At 48.5% G+C, this 14,110-nt stretch overlaps 1 protein-coding gene across 6 annotated transcripts in view; it reads right to left on the bottom strand.

The window, feature by feature from the left end:
- The window catches only part of Afap1l1 (actin filament associated protein 1 like 1), a 59,273-nt gene that overhangs the window by 26,673 nt on the left and 18,490 nt on the right, over positions 1-14,110 (bottom strand). For 5 of the 6 annotated variants that reach the window (XM_060377200.1, XM_060377198.1, XM_060377199.1 and 2 more), the window contains exons 2-7: positions 7,169-7,297; positions 6,132-6,215; positions 5,290-5,384; positions 4,009-4,117; positions 1,051-1,149; positions 243-454 (exon numbers count right to left, since the gene is read on the bottom strand). In XM_060377200.1, coding sequence (XP_060233183.1) covers positions 243-454; positions 1,051-1,149; positions 4,009-4,117; positions 5,290-5,384; positions 6,132-6,215; positions 7,169-7,297 — 728 coding nt within the window. Of the gene's footprint in view, positions 1-242; positions 455-1,050; positions 1,150-4,008; positions 4,118-5,289; positions 5,385-6,131; positions 6,216-7,168; positions 7,298-7,446; positions 7,467-14,110 lie in introns of those variants that run through there. The other variant, XM_060377202.1, reaches the window with a different exon arrangement.

Genomic DNA, 14,110 nt, shown 5'->3' with positions numbered 1-14,110 from the left:
GATTACACTAACTTGCATAATAAAGAAAATGGATATTTTAAAGAAACTTTTCTAAATTCTAGAAAAAAGAAAAACTAGGTGAGCCTCCATCTGATTCTGTGTGTGTATGTGTATGTGTGTGTGTGTGTGTGCGTGCACATGTGCTGCAGCTCTGATATATCATGCCCCGAGGTTCTGTGCTGACCAGTCACACCCTTAGGCACATAAGGACACACCCACAAGCCTCCAGTGAATCAACTCACCAGTAGCTGCTCCTCCTTGATGACCGTCAGCTGCTTGGCCCACTGCCCGAAGCGCTTTTTCCGAAGCAGGAAGGCACATATCCTGCAGTCCCTGACCAGGTGCATGGAGGCCTCCTCTGAGGGCCACTGGTGCCTGGGCTGCTGCCCCTTCTCTTCCTCCTCCTCGTCATCGTAGGACTCATAGGAGCTACTCATGGCGTCAGAGTCATTGTCTGTGGGTGTCATGGGAAAGGACCCTCAGCCTCTGTGCCACTCCGGGGAAATCCCCATTTTACCCTGGCAGGCAGCCTGCTCTGGGCCTGAGCTATGGAAGGCAGAGGAAGAACAAGGACAGATTGTAGGCCTTACTCAAAAGCTTTGCTTTGGACTGACCTCTGTGATGGGGTCATAGTGATTTCACTTCTTGGAGTTCCTCCCCAATATGTAGTCATGATAAGTACCAGATTCTACTCCATCTGGTGCCTTGGACCTCACAGTATGGAAAATGTTTAACTAAGTGTCGTATACTAGTGACGGCTCAGCAAACTCTTCTTATTGCCCTGACCTCATCACCATCCACAGCCAGTCTCAGATCATCCTCACAACCCAGCAAATCCCCGGGACAGATAAGGAAACTGAACTTCCCTAAGAATCAGGAAAGGCATGACTGAAGTAACTCCCATTCCAGTGGTCTCTCTACTGAACCCAATGAGGACAGGAGCTTTGGGGCTGTTTGGTGATCGCAGCCTGGTGAGGGGTGGTGCCTGTGTGCATGCCGAGGGCCAGCTCCTCAGGAGGACAGCTGTGGGAGCAGCTGTCCAGTACATACAGGAGTTCTTCAGCTCTCCATTCATCCTCGTTGTGGGGTAGCTCCTGTCCGCGTCCTCGTAGTAGCCGTCCACAATTGACTGGGCTGGGCTGCAGCCATCTGTGGGGTTGTCAGAAAGAGCTGACCTTAAAGAAATATGGGGAGAATCCAGGGGCAGGGCTGGGAAAGCCTCGGGGAAGGAGAGTGGGGACTCAGGGCAACTTCAGCCTGGGTGTGGGGTCCTAATTCTTCTGTTCTGGCTTCCCACTTAACCCTACATACCACAGTGCCTTGCTGGGTCCTGTCAGACCTCCAGGCTGTGTTCATGTTATTCTCTGTGCTTTCTTACATTTTTATCAGAAAATTATTCCCCACTCTTCAAGACCCAGCTCAGACATGTTTCTTCTCATTCCCCAATGACACTGAGCATGTGTGAATGTCCTTGTCACAGCTCTGGTCTCTGTGTTACTCTGTGGGGTAAATGCTGCAAAAGATAGGCTTTGGTTCCATTTTACACGTAGGGAAACTGGCCCACGGTGATTGATGAGGCTGAGCCTAGATCAGAACAGAGCCCGATGCCTTCATTCACCCAGGCTGGCTCACTCTCTCATCACACTGTTCTTCAGAGCCCTGCTCTGGGTTGTTGGGTCTCTCCTGTCCATCTGTCTCCTGAGGAAAACTGTATTGAAGTCCCTAGCTGCCGGGATGCTCGGCTTGCTCCCAAGTGAGGCTTGGAGCCTGCCTTTGCCTCTCTGAGGCCTACGTGTTGGCAGCGTGACCTGCAAGGTGGATTGGAGAAGTTGGCAGTAGGGGAATTGGGCTATGCAGGGGTGAAACTGTAACTCCAGGCATGGCTGGACACTGTGTGTGAGAGAAAGGGCAGTGTGACCAGCTGGTTTGGTGGTAGGCTCCTCCCTGAATGGGTCCATGGTCTTTCCTGAGGGCCCCCTTCCTGCCTTCCCAGGAGAGGGCTTTCCTGCCCTGTATGAAAGAAGTAAGCTCTCTGGGACGGTTAGGGAGCCTCTTCTTGCCAGGGCACTTGGCATGAAGCTTGGGGCCCAGCAAGCACCTTGTCCCTTCTTTATTCCTTTGCCCTTAATGGACCAGAGGGGAAACATTTCCTCCTTCAGCTCTGTGACAAGGGACTGGAGACTCAGGGCTGAATGAAGAAGGCCACAGATCCCTTGGTCCAACCTCACCACAGACAACAGGCGTGAACAGCCAAAATGTCACCAGCTGATGGGCAAATAAGCCCAATGTTTTATGTCCTTAGAAAAGAATATCAGCCATAGAGGATACCAGTCTGCTGCCCACTGCAACACGAACAGATCTTGCAAGCATTCCATGGTAAGTGAAATAAGCCAGGCTAGAAAGGTCACATGTCGGACGTTGCCATTTATATGAAATGCCCAGAATAGGCAAAAACCATTATTATCAGAAAGCTGACAGGTGCCTGGCAGAGGCTGGGGAGGAGAAGCAGTGACTGAGCAGGGACTATACTTCACGGTCCAGGTTCTTTTAGGGATGGTCAAAATGCCTGGGGTCTAGGTAGCGATGGTGGCTGTGTACTACTGAAAGCACAGCTAGACGCTTTCAAAACCATGTGACAGTCTTCTATTTTATCACAGTGAAAAAACTTTTGCCCATGGGAAAATATAAGCACTGCAAGAGTGTGAATGAAAGCGCATGTTCCCTTCACCCAGGTTTACTTAATGTCTTCCTTCTCTTCCTCACTAGCTTCTGTTGAGAAGGGGCCCTCAAACTCCTGGGCTCAAGTAATCCTTCTGCCTCAGGGTCCTAGTAACTGGGATTCTAGTGAATGTCATCAAACTGGCTTAAATAAGAAGTGTTCTCAAATTACACATCACACCCACCTATTATTAATTGTTTTATTTTGTACAAGGGCTCTGTCACTGGGCTACCTGCCCAGTGTCCCACCTGGATTTCTATTCGTTTCCCACAGAAAAACCCCGTTACTAGCTTCCTAGAAAAATTGTTAAAATCAATGCATGAAGTTACTGTTAGAAAACAAACAAACAAATGAAATCGTGTTCTGTGAAGTATTCTGTGCTTGATTTTCCTCCACGACTAGGTCATTCATGTGTACCTTGTGAGTTTGTTTCTGATGGGGCAGACCTGTTTGATTTCCAGTTCGGCAGGTGGAGAATGGTCTCCTGTGCTGCAGGGTGGGGGGAAGCAGTACGCTGACAGTACCATCTACAAACTCAACCGCGCATGCTTGGACCTCCAAACCCACAGTTTCCCGGTGCAATGTCAAGTCCTTATGCTGAGTAAAGGGACTCCACCTGATCCTCATGCTGCGCACTGGGGAAATCGGTGGGAGAACAAGGACTCTGTTTGTGGCCAGCTTAAGAGCCTGTCCCATCAATTATAATACGTACACAGAATTTTTGTACATACTTATGTATAAATTATATGTATGCTATTTATAAGCATTATGCTATAAGGAAATCATAATTAAATATAAAATATTCATAGTTTAAAAAATGGTTGAACTATATATGTAAAGCCTCTACTATTTTTGCCTGTACTGCATGCTATTACTCCCTGGGGCTGAACCATGAAGCTTGGTTTGGACCATGGGTCACATGCCATGGTAACAAGAGCCATTCATACGCACACACAGAAGCAAACTGTGATACCAAATAAGAAGAAGGGGTGAAGGAGTTGGAAGCAGGGCTAACGGCTGTCACTATGTCCTAATGCTCTTTATGAATGGATCTAGTGCCTCCTTGTTTGAAAGATGGAGGAACAAAGATCCTCAGAAGACAAGGGTCTGTCTTAGGCCACACACCCGAGACTAGAAGCCAAGAACCTGGGCCATACCACTGGTCCTAAGGTTAGGAGCTCAGGGCAGCCCCTCTCAGGAAAAGGTGATGGAACTGGGCAGGTAGTGGCTCATGACCTGCTGCTTCTCAGGGAGGGACTCCTGTAAGCCGAGAGTGGACCAGAACTTACTGTGAGAGCTGATGTATTCGGGGGACTTGCCGGGGCTCAGGGGAAGGGCTTCTTCGTAGTAGTCCTCAGGTGGAGGCTTGTTGGGCAGGGGTGGGGGCACTTCGGCTGCCTGCAGCGGGACAAATAAGGTCTGTGACGAGGGCTGACAGTGAACACAGCAGAGGGGAACAGGTGACCCGAGGGCAGGAGGCCAGGGCTCCAAGGAGGCATTCTGAACGTGAAGCTCTAAGCTGTTCTTGTGTTTTTAGATCTTATTGTGTAGCTCAGGCTGACCCAGAACTGCAATGCTCCCATCTCTCCCTTCTGCTTGCTGGGATTACAGCATGTGCTGCTCTGCCTGGTGTAGGCCGTAACGTTGAGCAGCTCATTCTGCAAGCGTCAGAGAGCCTTTGTTTGGTCTGAGAGTTTTGCAAATTGCCCAGAGTGGCCTTTGTACTTTAGAGTGCGGACATCCACAGTTCTCCAACACCGGTGTGAGCTCTGCCACCAGACAAGGAGCAATAGAACAAGCAAACATGAAGTATGTAATTGAGTGAGTGGTGCCACAAGCCTGTAAGCCCAGCACTCAAGGAAGCAGAGTCAGAGGCAGGAAGATCTCTGCGAGTTCGAGCCCAGCCTGGTTTACAAAGTGAGTCCAGGACAGCCAAGGCTACACAGAGAAACCTTGTCTCAAAACAAAACAAAACAAAATTGAGTAAGGAAACCTTAGCTTTTCAGCTCAGCAATGTCCTTTCCTAGCTTTGGGTCACTGGGTGTGTAACTATACTTTCTCAGCCTTATCTGTAAAATGGGGATAGCGAGTATGCCACACACATTTGGTTGCTGTGTGCATGGAAAGGGCCTAGCAAGTTAGCAACTAGTACCTCTGACAGAGGTGATGATGATTCTGTGGTTGACAAAGCTTCGGCCTAACTCTGTAGTCCTGGGGTTGGAATCTAATCCTTTACTTTGTAGGTGTGAAAAACTCAGGCTCCCCAGGAGATCAGTGGGGATTGGTAGAACCCTCACTTCCTAGCCCAGAGCTTTTCTTCTTCCTGTATATATAACCTGAGGCTGGGGTGGTGAAGTCCTTCGGGCCAGAGGATAGAGACGAGGCTCACCACCTTCTCCCTTTCTACATGAAGCACTGTAAGCACGTCACAGGCCAGTGATATGTCCACATGGTACTCTATCTGTCCTTAACCATCACCATGGAGAGAAGGGGGTCCCATGTAGCCTCAGTGGCCCCTGGGGTTGTAGGAAAACCTTCCCTCACCCTTCCTAGATGGGGCTAGGACTCACGCTTCTCAGAGATGGGCTCTTGGTTGGCTCAGGGCTGGCTCCTTTGCTGGGTTCCCCATCATCTGACATATCCCGAAGGTCACCCAGGTCACAGTCTACAGAGAAAACCAAGGAAAAGCATGGCAGAGGAGCAAGATGGCTGGCTGGCTTTGGGGTCCAGGAGGCCTGCCTGTGAAACCAGACCCTACTTCCTCCATCGTCAGCAACATGAGCAAGGAGCCGAACAGGGTGTCCTGAGCATCTTCTGTAGGGTGGCTGGGCTAATTTGTCTTGCCTGGCTTCCAGACAGAGATCATGGTAGAATATCTTTGTGAGGTGCTTTGGAGGACTTCAACAGGATGACACGGAAGCATAGGGTTTCCTGGGGGGATGGGAAGGGGCTCCTGTGTCTCTATGCTGTACAAGGACTGTATTCTCAAAAACTCTCCTAGATCATAGCTCTCTCCTGAGATGGAAAGTGGTTTCTATGCTAGGATAGCTGGGCGGCACCCCACCTATCTCATGCCAGTATGGCTGCTCTCAGGCTCACACAGCCACTCTCCCCAGTCATAACTCCTATTTTCTGCCAAGTTGCTGTATCTCCCAGCCAGGCTCCGTGGCCACTGCTGATGGACAACAATGACTAAAGTAACCACCATTAACTCCTGCAAGCTTGGGGTAAGTCCTACAGATTCAGGCAGCATTTGGAACTGCCAGGTCATAGGAGCTCAAGGAGACTTAACTGCTCAGTGGGAAAGGCAAGAGCAGCGCAAGGTGGAACCCTGTGTGTGTGTGCTTGTATGTGCGTGTGTGTGTGTGTGTAGAGGGATGGTTTACAGCTACAGTTAGGACAGGGAACTTACCAAATTCTTCAAAGAGAGACTCCACGAAGCTGGGCCCCGAGTGCAGGTCTGCAGTATTCACATACAGGTAGGAGACTTCCTTTGCTGAGGGAAGAAGACAAACGACAGTGAGCTGCAGAGTCTACCTCACCTCTTTCCAGTTGTCCGCATTGTCACCGTGATTGCGACCTCTGCCTCCACATGGAAGGGTACACAGAACCCTAGTGCTATCAGGAAGTGCGGGGATGTCAAGGAGAAGGGCTCCAGTGAGGGAGAACCTTTGTCCCTTGCACCCTTCAGTGATCCTGTATGGCAGCAGGTGACATTCTTTTGGGGGACAGTATGGCTGAGTTTTAGACTCCAGGAGCCCCATAAGGATAGGATACAGCTTGTTAGTTATGGAGAGACAGGATGCTATCATGCATAGTTGACAGCAGGGCTATCACTGCTGTTCTTTCCACCCGAACACTAGTGCATCTAGAGCCTGAGTGTGCCTAGGAAACACCTGGATTCTTGCCAAAATGCAAATTCTGGCTCAGGAGGTCTGAGGACTTGGGGTGTCTCAGAGAGGTGGAGGCAGGCTGCTTGATAGGCAGTCAGGCACACATATGTGGTTTTAGAGGGTGGCATGAGTGGGAACTGATTTAACTTGTGAAGAATCGTGTGTCAGAGAGCATACAGGAGTGTGTGTCTATCTGCAACCATATGTTGTATAGATGTATACACATGTATAGATTATAGTGTAGCCAAAGCATGTGCTTGTATGCGCTGTATGTATGTGTACATATGGTATATGTTAGTATTTGCTGTGTATCACGTTTGAGAGTGTTATATTGCAAATCATGTATGGTGAATATATGAATGCACATGTTCTGTGTGAGTCCCTGGGGATGGAGGAGCACATACAATACCACCATGACTACATGGAGGGGCAGGGCCTGGGTGGGTGAGCATATCGGACCACAGTATAGAACCCTGTGGTGCTATGAGGCTTAGACATCCCCTTATGGTGTGAATGGTACCATTGCTGTCTGTTAATGAAATTCTTTAGGGCTGACCTGGGAGGGGCTGCAGGCTCTGCAGGATGGAGGCTACGGCCATCTTCTTCTCCAGGGTGCTGTCACTAAGGTACTCATGGTCCAGGAGGCTGAGGAGCCCGGTGAGCTCTGGGATCAGCTGCTCCAGCACTGGGGAGAGACAGGCAGGCTCTGAGTTAAGATCCTGTTCACACCCACTAGAGGCCAGGGCAGCAGGGGCCAGGAGGCAGGGCCACGTTTACCAGGGAGACATAGGGAACCCCCTCCCACACATAGCTATCCCATGGCTGGTCACCAACCTCTCCGGGGAGGGCCCTACTCAAAACCCGGTGGCATTCCTCCAGCCTGCCTACTCTGCCTTAGACCTCAGATGGCCTTGGCTTGAGGACTGGGCCTTCACGTTGGCACTTCTGAGGCGAGGCCACCCTCAACAGGAGCAGAATGGTTTTTGTTTGCCTCAGTCTGATTTTCAGGCTCGGGGGCTCCGAACATATCTCAGCTGGAGTCCCCAGCTGCCCAGAACACAAGCAGGAAGGGAGCCTTCCTGTTTCATCCATTCACATGCTTCAATCTCTGGAACCTTCTGTTTCCTGTGCCAGAACCAAATGAAACATTAACCCCTCCTACTCCATGCCCGGGGCTATCACTGCTGTTCTTTCCACCCGAACACTGGTGCATCTAGAGCCTGAGTGTGGCTAGGAATCACCTGGATTCTTGCCAAAATGCAAATTCTGGCTCAGAAGGTCTGAGACTCCAGCAAATTGCAAGAGCTCAGAGCAGAGCCCTTTAAAGACGGAAGCATGCCAAGACCATTATGTCACTGACATTTCTCTATCCCATATAGGACTTCTTTTGCATTAGGGACAATGGCCAGCTTCATCACATAAAGCATAGCCCTGCTTTATGACAGACACTTGCATGTAGTGACTTGGTTGAACAGTTGTTACCAGTTGTGCTAATAAGCATCTATCAGATATCATTTAAACCTCAGATCAAGCATTTTATTGTCACCATTATATAAAGAATGAAATGAAGACGTGGGGAAGTTAAATACCATTAGCTATGAAGTCTCCCATTGACTTCTCACCTGTTCTCTTAGGCAGGAGACTATATTGCCTTGCAGTGTCTTGTTTGAGCCTACCAACAATCTTGAGGTTGGTGTTGGGTCGCCTCACTTTTCAGATAAAGGAACTAAGACAGAGAGGCCACACAGAAGCAACCAGAAGGGCTGGGACTTCTGCTCGGAACTCAACTCTCGGATCCAGTAGGTCCTCTACTCCCCAGGAGACAAGGAGGTGCTGATGTGAATCTTAGAAAGCTGGGATACTAGGAGCATCCTCCCTCCAGAGACCCTGGGACCAGAGTACCAGGGTTTAATTTGAGGTTGTAGGGCCTTCTACAAGCTACCTAACTTTCCACTGACTCAGTTTCTTCTTCTCATGGAGGGGCTGTGAGGGTTCTTCGTGCCATGCTTAGCTGTTCTTAAGGCTTCTCGAGTATAGGCAAAACTAGGTGCCTTACTAGGCTGCAGCCTGCTCTGCAAAGCACTTCATGCTAGCTTTTGTTTCAAATGGGTGTCTTTTGTCCAGTGAAAGGTAGCAATGCCATCTCTCTGCAGCATTAGGCATTAACCCAAAGTTGGAGCTAGTGAACCAAGGTTGCCAATCCAGACAGGACCACAGTCTAAGGAACATTCCAGCCACTGGGCACTGTGGTTGTTCCTTTCTGAGCACTTTCTAATTCATCCCCACCAGGCTGCTGTGAGGGGTCTGGCAGGAAGACCCATTTTTTAGGATGCCCACTGAGGCCAAGCAGAGCTGAGGGACCTACAGGGCTTCAAAGGAGTGGGTGGAGCCCACTGCTTTCCAGCTGTGGTTCCCAAGGCTGCGGAGGAAGAGACCTCAGTTGTCTTCTGGGCCTGAGTGCCCTGCTACAGAGGTGAAGGTCCGAATGGGTGGTAGAAGGCTTTCCTCTTTGGATCAGGAACTATTTAAGTTTCTCTAGAGCTAAACTTCCACTCCCTGGAAGGAAAACGTTTCTGATGGAGTCACAAACCTTGCTGGACCTCAGGGACACACAATTTTCAGTTAAGATGTTCACAAAACATTTGCTGGACATTATGTGACTGTCAAGCTGGTTGCTCTGCGGATTAGAGGAAATAAAGAAGGAACTGTCCCAGCAGGCATTCTCTTCTCTATCTGTCTGTCTCTGTCACTCTCCACACAGACACTCATGCATGCACGCATGCACTCAGCACATACTCTGAAACTCACATTCATACCTAACCACTCACAAGGAAGATCTTCATGATGTAAATACACCAGGGAAGCTTTGGTGTCCTGCTGTGTCAGTACCCTGGGGGTACGGGGCAGAACAGCCTTACACCCAACATTCTGATTATTTTTGGTCTCAAATTCTTTTTTGCTTTCAGAAAATCTTAAGGTCACTAGAAGATCTGGTTTTCTGTGGGTTATGTCTATCAATGTTGCATAACAATTAAACCAAGAGATTCTTTTGGAGGCGGAGGGCGGTTTTTGAGACAGGGTTTCTATGTGGAGCCCTGGCTATCCTGGAACTCACTCTGTATATCAGGCTGGCCTTGAACTCACAGAGATCAGCCTGCCTCTGCCTCCCAAGTGCTGGGATTAAAGGGGATTAAGGTGCTGGGATTAAACCACCATGGCCTGGCTAAACCAAGAGAATCTTACACCACAAGGACACACAACTCATCCCAGCAGCCTTCAGAGCTGCATCTTCACACGTCCCTCAACACTGTCCCTACAGTGCAGGGGCACAAAGAAAGCACATAGTACTATGCTGAAATAGTTTTCAGGAAGGTTTAGCTTTGTACACCTGAAGTTCCAGCACTTAGCAGCCTGAGGCAAGGGAGTAGCTTGAGCCCAGGAAGCTAGAGATCCTGACAAACAACAACAAAAAAGGCAAAAGAAATATAGCTTTGATATCATGGCCCCCTTGAAAAAGTATTTTGTGATGCCCAGGTGTTTCCAATCCCCAGGCAAGTGCCCAAGGGCAGCATCATCTTTGGCTTCTGCAGAAGCTGTCCTTGTATTGATTGTACAGAATGTAGCTTGGCTGCCCTTTGTCATTAAAAACAACTAGGCTGAACGAATTCTCTGAGGTTATGATATGGGCTTTAGTACCACGCTCTGCAAGCCGAGTTCTGTTTCCTTCCTGGTCTTTGATGGGATCCTACATGTGACACCTTGACTTCTAAGTACTCTCTCCCGCTCCCCTTCTTGTTGAGGATTAAACTCAGGGTACGTGTACAGGCCAGGAAAACACAGTACCACTAATCTACCTACACTACCCCGAAGGACCGATTACTGACCAGATGGATCACTAGAATCCAGCTAGGGCAGAGGAGGAGGAGCTAAGGCAGTCAGGGAGAAGATGATGGAGAATGTGGACTTCTACCCGGGCCCTGGTGGTTTCTGCCTCCCAGAGAGAAAGCTCAGCTTGCTGTAAATGAACTGGGCCTTTCTCGGGGCTGTTCAGTCACCTTGTGCTGGGCAGTTACTGCACATTATTTTGTTTAAACCCCTGTGGTGTTCTGAATGAGAATGGCTCTCATAGGTTCATATCTTTGAATGCTTGTCCCGTTTGGAAAGGTACCACTTTAGGGGGTGTGGCCTTGTTGGAGGAGGTGTGTCATGGGGAGTGGACTTTGGGGTTTTAAAAGCTCACTCCAGGCCCGGTCTCCCTCTTTCTTTTTCTGGTTGCAACTTGCAGACTAGGTGTGAGCTCTTGGCTACTGCTCCAGCACCATGCCTGCCTGCCTGCTGCTGTGCTCCCCACCATGATAATGCACTAACCCTCTGAAGCTGTAAGTAAGCTCCCACTTAAATGTTTCCTTCTATAGTCTTAATCACGGTGCCTCATTATAGCAATAAGAAAGTAACTAAAACAACCTCCACTGACCCAGGAAAAGAGAAAACAAAAGCTCAGAAGAAGAGAGCAAGCGCCAAGGACAGGCCTTGGACCCAGCTTCAAAGTTCAAACTCCTGTACTTTAATCTCCTACCACACCTCAGCTCAACCCAGCAGCTTGGAGGCCTGGACAGGGGAAAAGTGGCAGAGGCAGGGGTGGGCTTCCTCTCCAAGCCCTCTTTGCTGAAGATGCTGGGTTACAACTTTACCTTGTGAGAGTGTTTCTACAGGGCCTGAGTTTCCTGCTGCACGGACATCTTTCCAGGCAGCTGACCAAAACATCACAGCCTTAACTATCAGAGAAAAAAGCACTCAGAGCAGTTCTCCTGTCAGGATACCCCAGAGAAAATGTTATACACACTTAGGACCCAGAACCATTTAGCTAGCACCAACCTCTTCCAGAACAACAGAGCTCACACCAAGAAGCTGGCTCTTTCTTAAAAGCATTAAATACAGAAGTGTGTTCTCTCTATGTGGGATTTTCCTACCACAGGGATTTTAACCATCAGAGAGTTTTAATTAGAGAGAAGGCTTCTGGGTATAATGTAGAAGACAAACTGTACACCACCAGGTCAGCAGCCTTGATACTTAGGTAGGATAAGACTCTAGGGTCATTGGTTCCCTAGGTCAGACAGTGACTTGGTAGGCCTGCCTTGAGGCTCATAAGCTGGCATTTTAGCAAGGTCTCAGGTACTTCTGCTCTGGCAATGCAAGTTTCAGCATTTGTAGAATATGCCAGCAAACATGTATGAATCACATTGACTGCAGGAAAACCTTATATCTCTTAAGAAGCCATTGGACTGCCTTCTCTGGGGTAACAGAGAGGCAAGGGATGGACATTCCTACAGATGATAATAAACAGCTTCAGGGTAGAGTCTGGACCAGTGGCTGGCAATCTGGGTTGAACTCAAAATGAAACCTTGGATTCTTGTACTTTCATTTTTCACTTGTGCTGAGCACTGGTTTTGCTGTATGTAAAATGAGAACAGGAAGACCCCCAATCTCAGGGGCTCAGGGTACTAGGTAAGGTCCTGCTGTGGCCATAGCCTATACTCACTAATCAACTGCTGCTTTGTATGTTGTTGCTGTTTACTGATGCCCTCAAGAACTTTAGATTCTAAAGCAATGACCAGATGATGTTTGTAGATGACGAGCTACCCTTGTTTTTAACACAAAGCCACATAGCAGATGCCCAACAAATACTCCTCAATGGAAAATTTGATGACCTAGCCCAGCTCTCTCATTTTAAAGATCTGTAACGTGAGTGTCAAAGAGGTTGTGTGACTTGGTTGTATTTACACAAGTAGTTGAGGGGAAGGAAATAAACAGTGTGAAATCGACACACAATTTCTTTGAGCCCGATGCCTAAGATGAATCATGTCAGACTCCTCTTCCAGTGCTGTCATTTTCCAGCTGTGGGGTCCTGGGAACATTTCTAAACGTTTCTAAGCTTCCAATCTCTAAGGAAATCGTAGAATATTAGCAGCCACTGCCCTGCGAGGTGATGATGAAGTAGTGTTAGCATCGGACAGTTAGTCTTCATCCATGTCTGCTCCCAGGAAGATGCTCCAGGTGTGTGTATGTGTGAGGGTACAAGAACAGGGACTCTGCCAGGCTTACCACACAAGTCCCAGCCTGAGCTGAGCTGGTAATGGTGGTGGTGGAGAGCAGGAGGTCCCCTTCTCTCTCTGAGGGTGCTCAAAGCCAAGTGAGGTGACAAGATTCTTTAGTTAGAAGGACCAGCAATGTCACCCGAGCCAGGCCTCTACTGTTCCCATTTGCACACTTATAACCTGTCCCTCTCCTTTATTCCTGGTCCAGATAACATGAGCTTTTGGTGGGACAGACTAGGGTATCAGCACAAGAAACCCTGAGCAAATGTGTGCTGTTGACACGGGTTCAACCACGTCTAGGGCAATAGTCTGAGACTACTTGCCATGGGAAAATGGCAAAGTCTCCTTGCTCCCCAGGGGTGAGGCTCAGAGTGATGGTGAATCCTTCCTCTGGTCCAAGTGCGAAACTGACCATGTGTGCAGAAAACGTCCACCATAGCTGCCTTCCCAGATTCCCACGTTTATGATCTGAAGACTGGCCCTGCCACAGAGTTTATACCTATCTCCTTGATGCAGCCATAGACCATAAACCCTGCCTTGTTGTTCAGCCATATAAAATAAACACAGCAAGCTTCCGGGATTCTGCATCTTCTCAACCAGAGGGTCCAGTCTACCTGATCCCAGCTTTTCAGTATGCTTGTCTATCTGTCTGTCTGCCATTTCTTTAGCTCCAGTCAAATCCACAGAGCCATGCAAGAACTCAATACATCAAAACAGAATAATCTTTTTTATTTTTATTTTTTTGAGTCAGGGTTTCTCTGTGTGGCCCTGGCTGTTCTGGACTTTTGTAGACCAGGCTGGCTTCAAACTCACAGAGATCCACTTGCCTCTGCCTTCTGAGGGTAGGGATCAAAGGTGTGTGTGTGCCACCAAGCCCGGCTGAGAACAGAATAATCTTTATGTCTAAAGTTTATTTAGAATTAAGTTTTACTCACGTTATTTGGTTTAGTCTTAAAGAGGCACAGTGAATTCTAAGGACTAAAACCAAGCAAACAGAAAAAAAACAGTTTGATTGTCCGTAAGTCTTTGATCTTTCAAGTGAAAGGAGACAAACGTTTCAGACATAGAAACTCAAGATGAGGACTTGTATTCTCTGGGTTGCCAGAAGGTTTCTCAGATAAAACTGGAATTTACAAATATACCTAAGGTGAGACTTCTGAGTGTGTACTGTTCCTGGGGAGAACCCATCCAGGACTAAGACCAACTATATGCTTCTCTCCACTCCCCACTGAAACAGAGATGTCATCGATCTGATGTTAAGCTCAAGGCCTCAGCCACTCATCCATAGCCCTCATGAAGCCTCAAGGAAAGCTTTAAACAGAAGGATCCTTAGTAGCTAAGGGAGCACAGGATTCCAGCAAGAACACTGAGAATATGGGGTTTATAGAAAGCGCTCAAAGGTA

Source organism: Meriones unguiculatus, chromosome 2 (assembly GCF_030254825.1).
Source record: "Meriones unguiculatus strain TT.TT164.6M chromosome 2, Bangor_MerUng_6.1, whole genome shotgun sequence".
NCBI lineage: Eukaryota > Metazoa > Chordata > Mammalia > Rodentia > Muridae > Meriones > Meriones unguiculatus.
Note: the sequence above shows the minus strand (reverse complement) of the source record. Positions and strands in the feature narration are given on the sequence as shown.